This window comes from Triticum aestivum, chromosome 3B (assembly GCF_018294505.1).
Source record: "Triticum aestivum cultivar Chinese Spring chromosome 3B, IWGSC CS RefSeq v2.1, whole genome shotgun sequence".
NCBI classification, from domain to species: Eukaryota; Viridiplantae; Streptophyta; class Magnoliopsida; order Poales; family Poaceae; genus Triticum; species Triticum aestivum.
Window position 1 is genome coordinate 750,346,149 of NC_057801.1, and position 20,698 is coordinate 750,366,846.

General features: G+C 42.8%; 1 protein-coding gene across 12 annotated transcripts; it reads left to right on the plus strand.

Moving 5' to 3' along the window:
- The first annotated feature begins 2,368 nt into the window (after positions 1-2,368).
- On the plus strand, positions 2,369-8,438 carry LOC123072182 (uncharacterized). 12 transcript variants are annotated; one of them, XM_044495746.1, is made up of 11 exons: positions 2,369-2,751; positions 2,834-3,030; positions 5,483-5,700; positions 5,793-6,396; positions 6,622-6,692; positions 6,779-6,838; positions 6,938-6,989; positions 7,061-7,159; positions 7,272-7,486; positions 7,585-7,878; positions 7,951-8,438. In XM_044495746.1, the coding sequence occupies exons 3-9, from the start codon at positions 5,695-5,697 to the stop codon at positions 7,370-7,372; spliced, it is 993 nt and encodes a 330-aa protein (XP_044351681.1). In that variant the 5' UTR covers positions 2,369-2,751; positions 2,834-3,030; positions 5,483-5,694; the 3' UTR covers positions 7,373-7,486; positions 7,585-7,878; positions 7,951-8,438. The 12 variants fall into 12 exon arrangements, 5 of the variants coding, with proteins under 5 accessions (XP_044351681.1, XP_044351682.1, XP_044351683.1 ...); XM_044495747.1 differs by having other exon boundaries at positions 7,970-8,438; XM_044495748.1 differs by having other exon boundaries at positions 7,996-8,438.
- The last annotated feature ends 12,260 nt before the right edge of the window (positions 8,439-20,698 follow it).

The window sequence follows — 20,698 nt, forward strand, 5'->3', positions numbered from 1 at the left end:
CAAGAGTGCACAGGTATGCGCTAAACTCATGATCTGGCAGATAGAAAAGCAACCTGTAACAAACTCATGTACGGCCTTCCTCGACTGAGCCTTTATGGAGACTGAATTACAAGTTAAACTCATGACTAAACCTGTAACAAACTGCACTTCTGGACCGAAGTTCTTTGCCACAAACTGTACAAAAGCAACCTGCAAATATTAAGACCTTCGATGCCTTTTGATAATGATGGAACTTCAGGTACGCCGGCTGCAATGAGATGAATAGTTGCAAAATCAGATCCCAAGGTCAGAATAGAGTTATGAAAAGAATAGAGTTACATCTCATTTGTATGCAGTACATCTTAGTCTCCTGGGAGAAGAGTTACATTTCATTTGTATGCAGTACATCTTAGTCTCCTGGGAGTTTTACAATTTTGATTGTCATGAACGGCTTAGTCCCATCGTTTTTTTTATATGTTACAATTTTCTTTGGCATGACCGGCTTAGTCATACCTTTCTTTTTTTATAGTTACACTAGTTGAATGCCCGTGCGTTGCCACGGGAATACAAAATATGATGTAAAATGGTAACTCGACGTGAATTAACAATATCCATATCTATCAGTAACACATTCTGCAAAGTGAAATACATATACAGCTATATGAATTAAATATAGTACTACCATTTTTCCAGCGAATAGTATCATAATTCATATGCATCATGAAAAATAAAAGGTTAAAAGGACAGACATCTAAGAAATTTAATAGCCCTCACAGACCGTCTAAATACCTTGGTTCTACTCCCTCCATTCCTAAATACCTCGGTTCGAATATGGACTACACACGGAGCAAAATGAGTGATTCTACCCTCTAAAATATGTCTTTGTACATCCGTATGTCTATATCTATATCTATACCGACTAATAAAGCAAGGTGCGTTTCGCCAATTTTTTCATCCGTTCACCGCCGAAAAGAATTATTTTTTATCCGAGGTGGTACTAAATTCTTATGCGTTCGTCTGCTAAAAATGGCTTTTCCAGAATTTCATACTTGGGCCGCGTGCTGTGGCCCAGCGAAGCCAGCCCACTTATTTTTTTGCCCATGCAGCTGGGAAAATTCTATTTTCTGCATGGAGCGACAAATAGTCGGAATTTCGCACAGGACAATGGATAAAGAGCTGGCCTAGTTTTCTTTTTTTCTGTATTATACTTCTATTTCTATTCTCCTTTTCCTATCTCTTTTTTCCCTTTCAAGTTTATTTTTCTTATGTAATTTATTTTATAAATTCAAAATTGTCAAAAAACTTTCAAAATAAAAAAAATCGAATTATAGAAAATGTTCGGAATTCCAACATTTTGTGGCTATTCTGAGAAATATTTGGAACTTGAATTTTTTTCCCATGTTTTCAAAAACTTTTATTTTTTTTTCAAATTTGTTCGAGATTTCTAAAAAGAACAATGGAATTTTAGAAAATGCTCCAAATTCAAAAAATATTCTTGTTTTAGTTAATTTTCACAAGTTAAAATAATATTAATAGATACAAAATTTCAAAAATCTCATGCATTTTCAACACATGTTCCTGTGCTAAAAATATGTTCACAAATTCAAATAATATTCATGTTTTTATAAAAAAAGTTGGTGTTTTCAAGATTTTTTTATGAATTTTAAAGGATTTTCATGTTTCAAATTTTGTTTGTGTTTTTGTACAATTCAAAATAATGTTAAAACATACACATTTTCAAAAAATGTTATGAATTTTCAACACATGTTCCTATGCTAAAAAATGTTCACAAATTCAAATAATGTTCATGTTTTAATAAAAAAATTGGTGTTTTCAAAAAATATTTGTGAATTTTAAAAGATTTTCATGTTTCAAATTTTGTTCCCATTTTTTTTTAAAGTGTACATAATTTTCAAAAAATTGTTTAGGATTTTAAACATATTTCATCTTCATAATTCAGAAACTTCATACCTTAAAATCTCCTTAATTAAAAGGAAAAGTAGATTGAATAATTCATGGGCCTTCTCTGGCGTACAATGACGTAATAAAACTCTTAAATGCCCTTGATCAATGAATGGAAAAGTAGCAGATTGATTACTTCACACACGGCGAAATCGAGAAGCTAAATATTCTTTTTTCACGAGCGCACAGGATTTTGCTTGCACATATAATTCTCACTAACTTTAAATGCATGCTATTTTTTCTTCCGGTGCAACGCACGAGCATATGTGCTAGTAGTTCTTTATTGAAATCTCTAAAAAGATTTATACTTCATATTTAGGAATAAGGAAGTGCAGCTGTGACTCTCACAGTCTCACTCTCTCCTCACCGCTCTCACTTTCTCCTCACCGCCCTTTTCCCTTCACGCTACGAATACATTTCACATTCCAGAAATACCCTCCCACCACTGCTCTAACACACTCGAGCTCACTCTCTCGTCCCCCTCTCACCCGCCCCTTCTCACTCCCCTCCAGATCCCCGCCGTCGCCGGCCTCTCCTCGACTCCCTTTCTCTCCACCACCACGCACCCCGTACCGTAGGTCAAAAGCTTGATTTTTTAGGCGCCGGCGACGAGCTTCTGGGCGACGGAGGCTGGATCCGCGTGCGTCCACGCCGGCTTCGTAGCGGCGCTTGATGTGGAGCGGCACTGGAGCAGCGGAGCGGGGCTTTCTTCCTCACCTCACAGCGCCGTCCTCCTCCACGACCACGCAGCCGCAGCGGCGGAGGAGCCGAATCCCTAGCCAGCGAGCTCAGGGAGCCATGGGTCCATGGGTACGAATCTCTCTTCTTCTCTCTCTCTCTGACCCACCCCGTCTCTTCTCCCTCCCTCTCTGACCCCCGTCTCCATGACCAGGGCGACGCCATGGAAGGGCCACCAACTACAGCAGCGAGGAGAGGAGAAAGGGAGTAGCCTGACGGTCGTCTTCCACCTCCGCCTACGCCCCCGCCGGAAATAGTACAATGGCCAAGGAAATAGGCAGGAGGCGCCGCTTCCCGGATGGATATGGACATGCTTCTCCAACTCTGCTTCTTCCTGGGTCGCCATGGAAGGTACTCCATGTTATGCTTGCTGCAACTTACTGATGCATAATTCAGTCAAGATAAAACTGTAGAAATCTCAAACTTTAGCATGGACTGAATAATGTTTGTGCATAATTCAGTTAAGGATTTTGTTAGGATTGTTACTGGATCATCCATGGACTGAATAATTCAGTCAAATTCAGCCAAGACAATTCAGTCAAATTCAGCTAAGATCATTCATGGAATTTTTCTTGCAATCAATCACGAGCTTCATTCATTCGTTCATTCAGAGGGATAATTGTTTACAACCTGTGCAAATTGTCCATTTTTTGATTTGTTACCATCACTCAGTCATCCACCATTACACTTTCCTTGTCCTGCCTTTTTGTTGTGAATTGTGCAAGTTGTGCTTGCTTTAAATTGCAGTAGGAAGAACTTGCTTTAACAGAATTTGCTTGCAGCAGCAGTAGCTTACAATTTTGCTTGCTTGCACTGCTTGCAGTGCAGTGCACTGCTTGAGTAGTTCCCCCTACAGACTCTGTAGCAAGTGCAGTAGTGTCCTCTCTCCCTCTCTTCTTTTTCAGTACAGTAGGAGCATTCTCTTATCTGCTTTAACTGTAACTTTGACTGAAACATTTTTCTATTAATTAAAATAAATTCAAACCTTTTCCTTTAATTAACTTAAACCTTCTAATTTACTCCTCTAGTAGTAATTAACTGAAACCTTTTGTGTTAACTCAAATTAACTAAAACATTTTTTGTTAATAAAAATAAACTGAAGCCTTTTCCTTTAATTAACTTAAATCTTTTCAGTTAAGGAGTACTCCTCCAGTAGTATTGGTCATTCAGGAGTAGTTATATCTGTCATTCAGGAGTACTGTTAATTAGGGAGGAGTAAAATTAACTTGTGCTTGTAGTATAAGGCTAGCTAGATGAGTAGTATCGGTATACGGTTAGGATTTGGTTGTTTATTTAGTGAGATGAGGATTAAACCTTTCCTGTTCGATCTGCCAATCCTGACCAAATTTTGAATTATACACACCCACAATGCATTTCAACAAAGCAAAACACAATGGCAGAATCATACAGATTTATGCAACGTAACCTGACATAAAAGTCAGTACTCTACAATGGTGACAGTCATACTGATGTACCATTTGTAAAAATCGAATGCAAAGCTTGGTCTTCATCTTTTGGCAAATAGCTTAAGGTTGATGTTTCTAATCCTGTACATGGTACTTTGGAATCACCTTCTGCATTGAATTTTGAGGCCTAAAATTGATGTTTAAGAACGTGTTAGAAATTAAGGACAGTTGCGTGCTAAATCTTATCACAGAGATTCAGAGAAAAGCAGATCAACAGATTATGTTCCTTTTCTTCATATCGAAGTATCTGTCGCCTAGAAAAACTCATCCTTTAATAGTTGAGATAGTAGAGATATGAGGAGATCACTGATGGCTTCACTCAGCTTGGGTTCTTCATTAATTATCAGATACATAGTTCCTTATCCATGTATTTCTAACAAGAGATTCTATGCAATTGAAGCTTAAGTCAGTTTTTATATTGCTATATATGATAATAGATGCCACAGGTTTTTACCATATCAAAAAACATATGCATTATAAAGAAATACGACACCTTAGTATTTTTGTTCTTCTTTAGCAAGTCACTGTCCAAACATCTTCCTCCTGCATCTGTTTGAAATTTCACGCTGTCTCTTGTTATTTCCAGCTTAAACAAGTTAGGACCACTTTGGTTTAACAAATGTATAAATGCAAAGTGAAAAAATATCGCGTGTAAGGGCGATACAGATTGAGGTTTCCTATTGTTGTACTGTCTGAAAGGCCATGAGATTGCCTGCTATAGGAACCATCATAGGCAGTTGTGTGGGCACACTGTCATCATCATCAGAAGATGAAACACTGTAGTTAGTAGCGCCCGCTGGTTCGCGTATGAAAAAAGCAGATGGTGGCCGGTGTGTATTCCTGGGTTGTGATCTCGGTGTCCTCTGATATTCAACAACTGATAATCTCTACTATGTAGGATAAGTTATGAAAGGTTATTGAATACTTTATGTGCAGACATGTGATTTGCATACACATACCTTTTTTCCCTTTATCATAGAGATGCCCTCTGTCCTGTGACATCTTTGTGTCGTATAGAAGCTTTATGTTCTGAACTAAACCTGTAGTCTTATATGATTATATTATCAATAATAAGATATAGATAGTGACAAGAAAAAGCTAACAAAGTATGGTGTTCTACTGTAGGTAGTGACAAGGTTATTATTACTGCCAAAAAAACAGAGATATTGTCTTTTAACCTGAGCATATTGCTGTTGTCTTTTAACCTGGGCATGTTACGCTAAAAAAACAGAGATATTGTCTTTTAACCTGGGCATCTTGCTCTGTCTAATAGTGCAGATTAAAGATTTGTTCAATAAATATATTATCTTCACCATACCATTTTCTCTTCTATACAGAAAGCAGTAAGAATCTAAGAAAGCTGAAGCCTTCCAGCACACTGCAGCAATAAGAAGAGCGCAAGTCGAACAAGGACACAGCTCACACACTACGGTGGACAGAAAGGTATTTAACTGTTGGTACAAAGCTGGTTGGAGATACCTCTGTCCTGTGATGCTTTTTCAATGTAGTTGGAGTTCAAGTTAAAGATGCATTCGAGTAGTACTGTAATATGCAGGTAACTACGTTGCTGAAACAGTTGATGATGGCAAACCTAGGGCATGATGGGCACCGTTGAACATAACAAAGGTGGATCTCCGTCCTTTGCAGCAACAGGATCTCCGTCCTTTGCAGCAACAGCCGTCGCCTCGCAACAGCCGTCGAGCGAAGGTTGTGGTTCGGACGCCGAGGTTGCGGTGCAGTTGTGCTGATCGCACAGCTGGCCTCGCATGTGAACAACGATGTGGACTGACGGCGACTGAAGTGCCGTTTCTCTTCTCGGCGCATGCGCGGGTCGGGTCGTTGGAGCTCGTACGCGAGGAAGAACTGGCGTTTCTGTCCTTGGTGGCGACGTGCGTTGGCGGGTCGATGGGTCGATGGAGCTCATTCGATGGTTTGATTTTTGGTCGATGGACCTCGTTCGTGGGTTGCCGAACTGTTTTGCTGTTGGCTGGGCGTGTGATCGTGGGGTTTGGTTCGTTTGACTGGTGGTCCATGGGCCGAATATCGGATGAGTTGCCCTTGGTTTTTTGGGCTTGCGGGTTGGATTTTGTGCGGGCGTGTGGGACACCGCGCAATGGCTTTCGTACGAGGCGGGGGGATCGAACGAGGTGGTCGAACCATCACGACGTTCGATCCCCCTTTAATAGTAGAGATATGAGGAATCCACAAAGCAAGTCAACGGAACAGACAACAGCGGCGGATGTACCTCCAGGTATATGTTCAGCTATAAATTTTGCTATGCATGTCAAACAGATGTGTTGCAGGCCCGATGGAGGGGACAAGTTGACGACTATAACCCGTATACTATGCTTGTAGCTGATGATGTTGATGAGATTTACCCAAGTGGATATCATAATTTGTTGCTTTCTGTGTGATCAATCAGCCCTAACAGACTTAGTCCAGACCAATTCTAACAGATCAAGCGTGTGACTTGTAGGAGTCCATACTACTTTGTCGGAATGGAGATCCTTGAACAGACCGATGGTGATAGCACATATGATGCTCCAGGTATATATGTACCTCCATGTATATGTTCAGCTATAAATGTTGCTATGCATGTCAAACACCATCCCAGGAGACTAAATGTGTTGCAGGCCCGATGGAGGGGACAAATGTTGCCGACGATGTTGACAATATATACCCAAGTGGTCCAGGTATATCACTGTGCAAATTTCATGCTTTTTTATGTGATCAATCATAACTAACAGATTTGAGCACAACCATTTCTAATGGATCAAGCGTGTGACTTGTAGGGGTCTCCGTTGGAACGGATGATACTTGAACAGCCCGATGGTGTTAACACATGTGTTCATCAACCTTCTCATCTCATGATGCCTTATTCTGTCTAATTTTTCATTTTATTTTACATGATGCAGACAACCGTACAAGTTCATTCCTATATAATGAAGCTTCGTTGCCGGCTCCGAGTAATCTGACACAGGATTATGGGACAGATGTAGCACAAAGTGCAAATGGTAATACCTCATACGTCTTGCATGTGATATAATTTGTGGTTAAAGGGGTTTATGTTGTTCCACCCGGATACTTCATATATTAACATAGCTTATGGCATTTATGTTGTTCCAGTTGCTGTACATGCTCATGGTCGTGATGCCTTAGAGGTTTTACCTCTGTCGGATGCAACATCCGAACACATAACAACAGGATCTGTCATGAAAAAAACATAACAGACGGAAAGAGGGAGCAGAAAAACGCCTGGAGGCGAGCTGCTTATCGGAAGAATAAATAGAATGGTGCGGTCAAGCTCCAAGCTGAAAATCATCCTGCCCTTACAATGACTGGTATGGTTATTTAATGTTTACTTAATATGATCAACAATGAATACCTTGCACTTATCCTCCGTCGACTACTCTCACATCTGGTTTTATTAATGACAAAGAACTATCTAGCATCCAACTTAATAATGAGGAAAAGAGGGAGCAGATAAAAGCTCGAAGGCGGGCCGCTTATCGGAAGAAAGATGATGAGAGTTCCATAAAGCTAAATACAGATGTGCAGAATGTTGCACGGCATCCTCTCGGTGATATCACTAATGCGTATCAACCATCCTCTATGGACGTTGACGAAAGAAAGGAGCTGATAAAGGCGCGGAGGCGAGCTGCTTATCGAAAGAGAAAAGAGGAGGCTACCGTCAAACAACAGAATGAGAATCTGTCTGCACTTACGATATCAGGTAAGAATGTTTTATGTGTCGGCGCTACAATGATAGTATAAAGTATATACTCCTGATTGTCCATAATATAAGGTTAATATTGGATGAAAAGTGATGAGGGTACCATCAATGTACAAGCGGATGTGCAAAATGTTCCCATATCCCCTCCCGGTGATATCACTAATGGGCATCAACCAACCTCGTTGTACCTTGACGAGAAAAAGGAGCAGATAAAGGCTCGGAGGCGAGCTACTTATCGAAAGAAAAAAGAGGAGGCAGCCGTCAAGCAACAAAATGAAAATCTCCCTACCCTGACGATATCAGGGAAGTTGGAGATAAACCCGTGTCCGTGACGTCTATGTATGTGTGTCCGTGTAGTATACGAGTGCATGTCATAGTCGGTTTGGGTTGACTCTAGGTATGAACTATGGGTGCAGACGTTGGACCCAAACAGCTACAACAACAGAGATAGATGGGTATCAATCACTTCAATTTGTTGACGAGTTATAAGACGGCTACACACTATGTTTTATTTCTGGTTAACACCAATTAGTTGATTGCGTTAATTACCTATATTTTTATTGGCTGCAAAAGTTACAACTTTCTAATCTAAGGTTGTAATGCATGAAGTTTACGGCCCGTGCATTGTCGAAGACACAAACCAGGAACATTGTATGGAAAAGAGAGGACCAAACAAGTGAAACATTGCATTACAGATTTCAGAAATGCAGAAAACAAGATGAATTTGTCTATAATAGTCTCATCATCTCATGTCTGTGGGAGCATAGATGGAGCTATATGCCTTGACCAATTTCCTAATAACACAATTTTTCCCGAGTATTATAGCATCATGGTTAACAAAATCGATGTCTGCACTCGGCTCTGGAACAAACAGATTTCATAATAGGTGTTCTACTGAGCAAGGAAACTGATTTCAGAAACCAGAATTTCCATGTTGACAATATATGTGGTCAGGCAAGATAGCTTCAAAACAGTTTGAAAGTGAGTGCATTCTTTATCCTTAATCATACATGTCGACCGGTCTATTTTGTTGTTCCTAGATTTGCTAGCTGAATGTGTATAGTTCCTTTCGGTCAGCTAAACGTCAATATGTTGGATGATGTTGTGGACAGGGCTACCGAGAGGGGGTTTGCATTGCCAAAGTTGATGGTGGCCATCGCCTTGACCTGCCTAGACATCCAGACCTTTCACAACGCTCAAACAGGAAACACATGTTGGAGGAGGAGACCACAGGCTAATTGTAAGGGCATCTCCAGCCGTTGGCCCCCCAGGGGGCGTCTAAAAGCGCCGCCTGGGGGTGAGCCGGCGCAAAAATTGGCCCTGGGGCGAGTCGGTCCCCAGCCGTCGCGCGTATTAAAAAAAAGGACCGTTCGGTGAAGTTATGATAAAAAGTAGTTAAATTTCGGCTAAACATGGCCAATTTCGGTGAAATTCGCGCATTTTCATTACATTAACCTAATCTAAAAAAGAAAGGGGCTGAAGTCGTCGCCGCCATCGTCATCGTCGGCCTTCTCCTCCTTGACGCGGGCGCCCTTGCTGGACCCGGCGTCGCCATGGCGGACTGACGGCAGCGCGTCGTCGTCGTCGCTGTCGCATAGGATGACGACCCCGTCTTCATCGTGGCCGTGTCGGCGCTCCTCGAAGCGGCGTAGGGCGGCGCGCTGGCGCTCCTTCACCTGGCGCGCATGTCCGGCGGCGCCGGGATGTTTGCCTGGAACATGAGCCAGGACTCCTGTTCGCGGAGCGAACAGCGGCCGAAGCCGTTGGCCGCCGCCTCGTCTCCGGGGAAGCGTTCTGCCATGGCGACGGCGGGGTTGGGCGGGCTCGGGAGAGGCAGAGGGAGGGGCTGGGCGGTGGCGCTCGGGAGGGGCAGGGAGAGGGAGGGGCTGGAAGGCGGCGAGGGGCGAGGCTAGTGTGGGCACAGGCGAGTGGAGGCCGCCGGCTTTTATAGCCGGGCCGCGCCCGTGTGTACGCGTGCGAGGGAGGGGAGGCGTCGGCGCGCCGTCCCGTGAAGCGCCGCCCGTGAGGAATCAATGGCAAGGCTGACTGGCGGCAGCCTTTGCCATTGATTCCCTGCGGGAACCGAGGCCGTTGGGGGAAGACGAGGCGCCGAGTCGCTGACGCGGCTGACTCGCGTCTTTTTCGCGTCAAAACAGCTCGCCCCGGCGCCCCCGGGCGCCCCCTAGCGCGCCGGGTTCGGGCTGGGTCGGCCGGCGTTGTTTTCGGCCCAAGCCGGCGAAAATCGGGCTCTTGGGGGCGCGACTGGGCCGTTTTTTCGGCGCCGGCGCGAAAAAATCGCCTGGGGAGGCCTTCCTGGGGGCGCGGCTGGAGATGCCCTAAGCATCAACTGTTTGTTAGCTATCAATCTTGTCCTTTGAGCATATATACTTTATTTCTTAAACCAGGAGGTTTTCCAGGAGAATCACAATATCCCTGGAGGCTGCAAGAAAGAGATGAAATTGCAAGACTGAGCGGCGCAGTGTTAGGTACGTCAAAGAATTAGGTTGCAGCCATGTGAGCACATGGTTCAATGATTTTCATCCATTCATGTCTTGTATTTATTGGCAGGTTTGGAAGTACCAAGGCATAACCTTAATTAGTGGCGGATAGGGCGCTCCACATACTGCACATCATGGTTCGGGCACCACCGAGCGAGCTACGTGAGCCCAAGGTATTAGTGACCATGTGCTTGAATGTTCGATGAAGTGAGATTTGCCGTAATATTAGTATCTCTACTTTTACATACTAATCGAACATGAGCTTAGGTACTTGACATCATAAAACATGGCGAGGAATCAAATGATTTGCTTCATTGGGTCGTACAGTATGGATTGCCCACAAGTAGTTCTAGCTGACTTGACTATACTGGACATAAATTTAGGCATGCTCAAAAGTTCTCCAGTTCACATAGTAACGAATTTGCCTCTTTTTTCTTCTAAAAGAATCAATTTCGCAGTAATACTATGTATTTTACAGTCATTATCAAGTTTGCTACATTCAAATCTTGATAATCTGATTATTGTATTAGAATTAGGTAGAAAATTTGACATGGGGTGAACTCTACCTAACCTCTTCTATGATATACTGTAACCACTGAATGTTAACACTGAGAAAAATTAATCTGAGCCCAAATTAAGGTTTGAGTTGTGGGAGAGGTAAAGGGGGAGAGAGAGAGGGAGGGAGAGAGAGAGAGATGTGTGTGCAGTGGCGTAGCCAAGATTTTATGCCAGGGTGGTCCAATTGACAAAAACAAAATTACACCGCAAACTCAACTAACAAACGCATATATAATACTTCAAATGCACATATCAAGAAGATCTTTCAAAACATATTAAAATTCATGGTTAAATCATAAATTCGCGTGATAGAAGATAACACACCTAGCTTGTGAGGATAACGCCTTATCATGACTATCAAAGTCTCAATTGCTGCATGTCAGATGAAAACGGAGGAACAATCTTCTTCTGAATGTCCGGAAGAAAGGGATCCAGTGTCTAATAAGGTCCTCTTCACTTTGCAACAGTTCTACCAAAAAAAATATTAACTGCTAGTTGGAACAAATCCTAATAATCAATCCGTTCAATTTACCAATTATCAATTAAAAAAACTTTAATGCTGGCACCCTAAGCTTAACTTGTTCGGAACTTAAGATCTTCGTAGCAAAAGAAAATTACACTTCGAATCAAAGGAGAATAAAAGTCTTACTGAGATTAGAGTACGTACAATGAAAAACTGAACAAGTTGTGCTCAGCCTAATTTGGTTGTACGTGCTTGCTTGATTCGCTGGCCGCCTGTCCGCCGCCGCTGGCACGACGACCGTCCTTCACCGGCCGTGCGCTGGGCGATGGCGCTCGCCGCTGGCTGATTAGTTACTTAGATGCTAGGGTTCCAGAAGAACTACAAGAAGGAGGCGCCAGGATTCAGGAACGTCTTTTGGAATCTGGAGACAGAACGTCGATCAATCAGCACAGATACATGTACGAGCAAACCAAACGAGCCAATCTTTCACGTGTACAGGGGCTGAGTTGGGCCGGTTATGTCTTCATTTTTCTATATACAATAGTATTAAACTAATGGGCTGAATTCCAGGGTGGTCCGTGGACCACCCTGGCCATCCTACAGCTACGCCACTGCCCTGAAGGTTCCACACACAGCGCACGCATCAATAGACAAATGAGCAGTCTAACCAGTAGACAACGTGGCAACGTTCAAATAAGCCAACACAATAGAGGGAAACCGACACGTACACAATATGACCTCCAGAACATGCGACTCGTTTCGACGTGCGACACATGCACAATCGTTTGACCAGGTCACGTGCAAGTTCAATTCTTTAAAGAAACCACATGCAAGGTCCCGTCTAAATAGGAAACTGCCAAACCCACGTAGTCAAACCGAAAACTGCCAAACCCACGTAGTCAAACCGAAACAGACCATGCACCGCACATGGGAGGTAGACAAAATGTCCCAAATCTCATGCGGAATCGCTGCGTCCACCCAAAACCGTACCCCGCCATTTCCCCAGTAAATATCGTGTCGTCACATGATTGGCTGGGTTCCGTTGATAGAAAAAATTCAAAAAGAACAGGGTAAATTAAACCTTGCTAGGTTTAGTATATTATATTTCCTCCGTCCGAAAATACTTGTCAACAAAATGAATAAAGGGGATGTATTTAGATGTATTTTAGGTTTAGATACATCTCTTTTTGTTCATTTTGATGACAAGTATTTTCGACGGAGGGAGTAAGAATTATATGTACTCCCTCCGTCCGGGTTTATTATGCCTAAAGACAACTTCTCTTAGACCAAGACACATAGTAATTTGCTCACATTAATTTTTTTATTCCACTCCCAATGCACTCTCTCACATGCATGCAGCCAATGAAAAAGCACACATGAAGTGTATTAATTGCCTAACCATGGCACCAACAACAATGACTTTCAATGCAACCAATCAAATGATTGCATGCATGCATCTTTTCAAAGCGCGGCCTTATAAAAAGGGACATGCTTGTGATGCTAAGAGGCCTAATAAACCCGGACGAAGGGAGTAGTATGTATCAAATCGGAGAGTATGTACGCATAGTATTTAGCATATAAGAATGTTTACATAGTATATTTATACTACTTTTTGGGTAGTATATATCATATTTCGAGTATGCTCCTTTTTACGTATAAATATGTATGTATTTCATAAATATAATAAAAAAAACATGGGACAACTTACAATTTTTTCATGTAACTCACTTTGAAGTATCTTATATATAGTATATGAGCATCCTTAAAATATAAAGTAGAATATATACTACCACATGATAGTATATGAGACATGTGGGGTAACTACCCCAGGTGGTAGGATATATATTCCATTTACTTTTGAAGATTCAAGGGTGGAAAAATCTGAATAATACATCCAACGACTGCGATAAGCAAGTTTCATGGATTGCCTCTTATCGATTGGATACATGCAATATAGTTGTTTTCATAGTGGTTCGTTGATTGATCAAAACAAAATGAGTTAACAAAAATATGTAGTACGATGCCATCTTTATTTATCCTTCTTATAACTTAGATGAATGGAGTGTTTTTCCCTTAGTTAATCTGAGGTCGACAAAGTAATGGAAAATAGATTTATTGTACAAATTTATGTATAGAATGTCTAATGTAATGAATTTTTAGTACCTTTTCAGTTTCATTCAAGTTCCATGGGATCTTCTACTAATTTGTTTGAGAACTTTTTACCGTTGGAAGTTGGGTCCACTTTATTTATTGCAGGACCAAAAAATGCATAATTGGTTTTTAATAAGGCAAACTAATTGTGTAGGTTGTCTTCCCAAGAGTTACATTTTGTTTGATTATCACATCTGATGGTTGAGTACTAGAAGAAAATTACCTCTTATACATGAGGTGTTCTCTAAGCCGATCGATGATGTCTTCTACCCCGTGAGCATGGGACGAATCCTCCATCCCAAGTTTACATGTAAACCAGTGAGAAGGATTTTCACATATGGTCTTTGGGGACTGAGACAAATGCCTTACAATTAAATTTTCCCCCAATCTCATCATACACTTGTTTGGCAAGCGTAGTTTTACCCAAACCTGACCCCATGAGGCAACCACTTTGAGTTTCTTCTCAGAATCTGCCAACACACTGACAAGCTCTTCTCTTTGGCCATCGACACCAACAAGGCTCGGCTGCCTCCTTGTAGATCGTCAACATCTGGGAATCCAAACCATAATGCATACTCAAATTGATACACTAATCAATCGTGTATCTCTCGTGTCGAGCATTTGCCTCTACCACGAGAACTTTGAGCTCCTCGGTCCGGTTGGCAATCTCATGTCAGATTTGAACCTCCTGAGGCGCCGAGCCATCTTCTTTACAAGCCTGCCTTTATATGGGCACCTGTTTCAATGTCACGCATCAAGTCATCGATTCAGTTCTCCATATCAGGACATCTCCTTGACATGGTCCCGCCAGTTTTTCGCTGACGGAACAAGCTTATCCAATAGCTCCATCATGTGAAGGTAGCTTTCATGGCGCCGAGCTCATCTTTAAGGAAGTAGGTATGCTTCCTCACACCGTGAGCTTATTGTACTCCTCGCGTAGTAGCTTGGTAAGCTTGTCGAGGAGCGGGTCCATCACCCTGTCATCATACTTGCTCCCATCTTGATCAAGTTTAGTTCTCTTCACGCGTTGCCTCAGAACCAGAGAGAGGCAGTGGAGGGCAATGTCACCAAGCCAAGAAACATGACGCCAAAGGAAACCTAGGATGAAAGGTCAACAACCAACGGCGGAGCTACATGCAGTTCTGAGGGGGGGGGGGGGCGCTGCCCCCCTATAGCCCTAGCATATTTAGTGACGCAAAACATCTATAGATGCTTGAGGTGTTCTCTAAGCCGATAAATGATGTCTTCTAGCTCGTGAGAGCATGGGAAGAATCCTCGATCCCAAGATTTAATTGTAAGCCAGTGAGAAGGCTTTTCACATCTGTTCATTGGGAGACTAAGACAAATGCCTTGCAGTTATGTCGCTTCCAATCTCATCTTACACTTGTTTGGCAAGCGTAGCTTTACCCAAACCTCCAAACCGCATGATGGAAACCACTTTGAGTTTCTTCAAAGAATATGTCAACAAACTGACAAGCTCTTCTCTTTGGCCATCAACACCAACACAGGCCCGTTGCTTCCTTGTTGACCGTCGACATCCAGGAATCCAAACCACAATATCAAGACTCAAATTGATGCACTCCTCAATCTTGTATCTCCCGCGCTGATCATTTACCTCCACCACGAGAACTTTGAGCTCCTCGATCTAGTTGGCAATCTTATGTCATATCCCCAAACTTCTAAGACGCCGATCCATCTTATTTACAAAGCCCCGTTTGTGTGGGCCCATGTTTCAATGTCATGCATCAAGTCGTCAATGCAGTTCTCCATATGTGGACATCTCCCTGACATGGCCCCTCCGTTTTTTGCTGATGGATCAAGCTTATCCATTACCTCGATCTTGTCAAGGAGAGTTTTCATGGAATCGTGCTTATTTTTGAGGATGGAGGCCTGCTTCCTGACCCCCTGAGATTCTTCTATTCCTCAATGAGTAGCTTGGTGAGCTTGCCCAGGAGCGGGTTCATCACTCCCGTCATCACACTCGCTCCCATCTCGATCGAGTTTAGTTCCCTTCATGTGTCTCGCCTCGGAACCAGAGAGGGGTGGAGGGCAATGCAACCAAGCGAAGAAACTCGACGCCAAAAGGAATCTAGGATGAAAGGTCAACAACCAAAGGTAGAGCTACATGTAGTTCCGAGGGGGGCACTGCCCCCCCCCCCACATAGCCCAAGCATATTTATTGAAGCAAGAAAATAGATGCTTGAGGTGTTCTCTAAGCCGGTAAATGATGTCTTGTAGCTCGTGTGCATGGGAAGAATCCTCCATTCCAAGCCTTAATTGTACTCCAGTGAGAAGGCTTTTCACATCTGGTCATTGGGAGAGTGAGACAAATGTCTTATAGTTAAATGGACCCAAGTCTCATCATACACTTGTCTGCCAACTTAATTTTACCCAAACCTCCAAACCTCATGATGGAAACCACTTTGAGTTTCTTCTGAGAATCTTTCAACAAACTGACAAGCTCTTCTCTTAGGCCATCAACACCAACAAGACCTGCTACCTCCATGTTGATCGTCAACATCCGTGAATCCAAACCACAATGCCAAGACTTGAATTGATGCACTCATCAATCTTGTATCTGTCATGCCGAGCATTTACCTCCACCATGAGAACTTTGACCTCCTCCATCCGGTTGGTAATCTGATGTCGTATACCCAAACTCATGAGACGTCAAGCCATCTTCTTTACAAATCCTGCCTTTGCATGGGCACCTTCAATGTCACGCATCAACTCGTTTATGCAGTTCTCCATATCAGGACATCTCCCTGACATAGTCCCGCCAGTTTTTTGTCCAGGGATCAAGCTTATCCATTAGGTCCATCCTGTCAAGGAGAGCTTTCCTGGCGCCGAGATCGACTTTGAGGTAGGAGGCCAGCTTCTGCACCGCGTGAGGTTCTTGTACTCCTCGCCGAGTAGCTTAGTGAGCTTGCCGAGGAGCGGGTTCATCACCCTCATCGTCAAACTCGATGCTATACTGATCGAGTTTAGTTCACTTCACGCATTGCCCCAGAACCAGAGTGGGGGTGGACGACAATGCGACCAAGCCAAGAAACTTGACGTCAAAGGAAACCTAGGATGAAAGTGGCAGAGCTACATGTAGTTCCGAGGGGGGCGCTGCCCCCCCCCCCCCCCCCCGATAGTCCTAGCATATTTACTGAACTAAAAGGTTTTAGAAGCCCGCTCATGGCCTGCCCCCCCCCCCCAAAAGATGCATATTTTCAATTTGGCCCTTGCTTTGTTGATTCTCCTGTAGCCCCGTTGCTGTCAACAGCAAGCACATTGTTAGAAAGAAATATCTAGAATGAAAGCAAATCCATGAGAGTACATGAGATAATCTAGTAATAGAAACCTACCAACTAGAAATACCAAACAATAAGCAGACCACACATGCCATTTTAGTAGACTACATGGCAAAACTAATAGAATGCACATCTAGAATTTTTTAGATTGGAGTAATTGATGTCACAGCTGATGCGTTTACCTAGTAAAAGTCATCAAAAGACATGAACATTATGATGTTTTCAAGGTCAGGGAGTTTGTGAATATCTTACTCTAGGAGTTGTGTTATTTTTGTTTTTGCAAAGAACACAACAAAACAGGCAAAAAATTGTTAATTACCAAACTTTGCACAACATACAGTTCGTCTTATCAAAAAAAAAAATCCATGTATGATGGTTTGCACATAATACAATTAACTAGGAATTCTTTATGTACATAAATACATTATACACTGGAAAAGTACAAACCATTGTGTAAGGAAAAAAGCATCAACTTAATATTTCGAAGTAAAAGCAGGATACAATGCATATGCTAGTTAGAGCGTCTACAGCCGGACATGGAAAATATTGTCCCTAAACGTCCGCAGATGCGCCTAAGCGCGACCCCGTACAATGTTGGATGGCCCCTCAAATGTCCTACTGAAGAGCCACACTCCTCATATCAAAACCCTTGAATCCATGCACGTCGATCATAACATGAATATCACATGTAAATAACATATGTTTGTAGTGAAAATACATAGTTCAAACATAAAATTAATTTCAAGTGCGCAATTCAAAAATTAAACTCCTTGGTTTCCATTTTGGATCAACATATGCTACACAAAATCATGGAGTAGTTGCGCGCAAACCTGATGGTCTCAAAGACGATGATGCATCTCCAGAAAATTCAGAGTACGGTTTGTTCTGGGATGTGGACTTAATCTCCAACTGTTTGATGAGATTTTGTACTACAAATGGTACGAATTTTTTTTGGATGGTGATAATTTGTACCAATATTTTTTTTCTCTTTTTCCTAATAAGTTGAGGAGAAGTCAGGAATTTGTTATGGAGCAAGGAGTGTCCGTGACTTTCGTCATCACTCGACTAGTAAGCTTGCACGTGTAACACACGTCTTGACCAATGCTCTTTTGAAAGATACACCTAGTACGAATCACACCCGCATAAGTAAATGGATACAACAACAAATAAAGAGCATGTAATGGTGGAGAAAATGGAACATAATGTATTGGACAACAATGCCCAACCATGTTTATAATTTTGTGGGGTAGCTTCAAAAAATTGCGAGGAAGAGTAACTTCAAATTGGACTGTGAGATATCATCTATTCCAAGTTGATAACGCATAAAAATACTTCGGGGTGGGAATAGAGAAACGAAGCAATAAAATTGGCTATTGCTCTAGTCCAATAAATTTACTTGTACAACATTGTCCCATCTACTTTGAAATATATTCACTAAGATTATATTATCTACACCTCTTTATCCAGATTTGTTACTGAAAAGGCATTTAAGTTGCTCATTCGTCAAAACAAAACATGGGAGATCAATAATACATTCGCAGTAAAGAACTATTCATTTTTTGCAGGTTGTATTCCGGGCTACAGCTCTGATCCGTATGTGGTCCTTACTCACTCCGACAGAGGCCAGGGAGCATTTGGTTACTGGATCTGTCCGGTGGAAGATGGTAGCGCGGGATATCTTCAACCGGTTTGGATGGCGGTCATGTAATAGGATAGACAATTAGTTTACCTATCTTATATTTCGCCTGCTGGTTGTGGCTTATTGGGCTTTTTGTTTTGGCTTTGAGGCTCTGTGTGAGCTAGCCTTTGCTTTTGTTTGCAGACTTTGAGACCTTGTTAAACTATTTTTACTCTCTAATAAATGTGGCCGTATGCATCGTGCTGATGCAGAGGCCGGGGAGTCCCCCCTTTCCAAAAAAAAGCATGTCTCATATTGCAATATAATAATGGGAATTACTGTTAGTGCAAGAAAATAACAGCAAAAAACTGCCAGGATTATGCTCAGACATGACATGGTACCATACTTTGCCACTTAGTTTTGTTAGCTAACATTCTGAGACTATGGATACCAATTGCAATAAGATGTGTCTTGTACAAGCAATCCAAGTATGTATTCAGCCCTCTTGACACGAAGCATAAAAAAAGGTACCTAATCCCTGAAAAATAGGTGAACAGTTCTGTCAGTATATTCAAATGACATACAATGAGTTCATGATAGCTGATTAAATGAGCTAAACATGAGTGAAAACGGTAACTCGAGATATCAAAGGGATGTACTGAATATCCAGGTATTAGAGAATTAATGTGAGTTCTGCTCTACAAAAGACGTCGCCTGTGGTGAAATTAAAAAATTACTTTATGTGGCTTACCAAGTAGCATAGTAGTATGGAACATGTCTCTATATCAGTTTTTGATGCACACTTCTCTGGACAATCAAACTCCCCTCTAAATTACAAACATATAAACTATGTATAGTAGCCTACAGTGCACTCATTTTTCTTTTACAGTAAACAACCAAATTCTGGAAACCAAAAAGTCATTACCATATTTTGGTAAAGAACCTAAAACATAACATCACTGTTTATTCAAGAATAACACACCTATGATCAAAAGATTCTAAAGTATGCCTCTGCTTCTCAGTGTCAAGGCATAAAACATGACTGTACCCTTAAAAACAATTGTGTAAACCAAGTTAATTTTCTTATTAAACTAACTATTTAGACAGGTTTAAATGAGGCCGGAAGCACAAACAACAATTCCGGAAAATCCCCATATGTTATTTAGCAATTTAATGCAAACAACAATTTTAAACATTTTAAATGTTGTTATCATGATGCGGATGACATGTGCAAGTTATATGCAATTTTTATGAAAATGTTGACATTTAATATGATAGGGAGCATTTGTCACCATGGCGGAAAGAATTGGGTGCCACGGCGACAAAAACGACAACGATGCCATGGCAACGTTCCGGTTCCGATAACTCGTTGGGTGACCGGTGCAAACGAAGATGTGGATGTGCGGAACATGCAAAAGATGGTGGGGTGATCCTGGATACTGGGTTCTCACGTGTCGGTGGCATATGACAAAAGAGCGACAATTCGGACGAGGTGCAAACACGGGCATCCCATACAACACATGCATTCGGCGGTCGTCTTGACGGTTATACCTTTGAAGCGTGCATTTCAAAACGGATCAACTTCGTTGAGAAAAGTAGACGTTCTCGGGACGGTCGTAGTGGAAGTACGTTGTGGTACACGGCGATGGTAGTGGAAGTAATGGTTCACGTTTCGTAGATGTTCGGGGTCACAGCAAGGAACTTGACGTCTACGGAGTCTTCAAGGGTCGACGGTAGTGGTACACACGTTTTCGGGGTACTTATCGGTGGTACTTGGCGGTTCCGTGTAGTCGAACTTGACGATCCGAGGGGGTACTTGGCGCATCACCGTGTAGTTGTACATGGGTCAACAGAGGCATTGACAGAACTGGAGGGGTACTTGTGCACAGGAGGAGGTTTTGGCATGCAACGAGCAACGAACAGGTGCGCGGCGGTCTCGGTCACGGCCACGACAAAACTTTCCATCGATGGCCGAAGTGGAGGCTTGGCTTGGAGGCGAACGGGGCCGTTGGGACTTGGTGAAGAGCGGCAGCGGCGGGGCTTGCTGCCGGCATGGGGAGGTAGACCGACGGGGCAGGAGGCCGACGCTGACGCGCGGAGACCCAGGGCGGCGCGGCGAACTTGGAGTAGAGGAAGGAGGTCCGGCGAGGAGGGAGGGGGGGGGGGGGGGGGGGGGGGCGAGGGCGCAGTGCGGCGGGGTCGACGGAGAGGGGCTTGGCGCTGCGGGGACGGC

What these genes read in the sequence shown, in the direction of transcription:
- LOC123072182 (XM_044495745.1), top strand. An exon ending in TAGCACATATGATGCTCCAG is followed by an intron (nt 6,693 to 6,778) that starts GTATATATGTAC and finishes AATGTGTTGCAG; the next exon opens with GCCCGATGGAGGGGACAAAT. An exon ending in TATATACCCAAGTGGTCCAG is followed by an intron (nt 6,839 to 6,937) that starts GTATATCACTGT and finishes TGTGACTTGTAG; the next exon opens with GGGTCTCCGTTGGAACGGAT.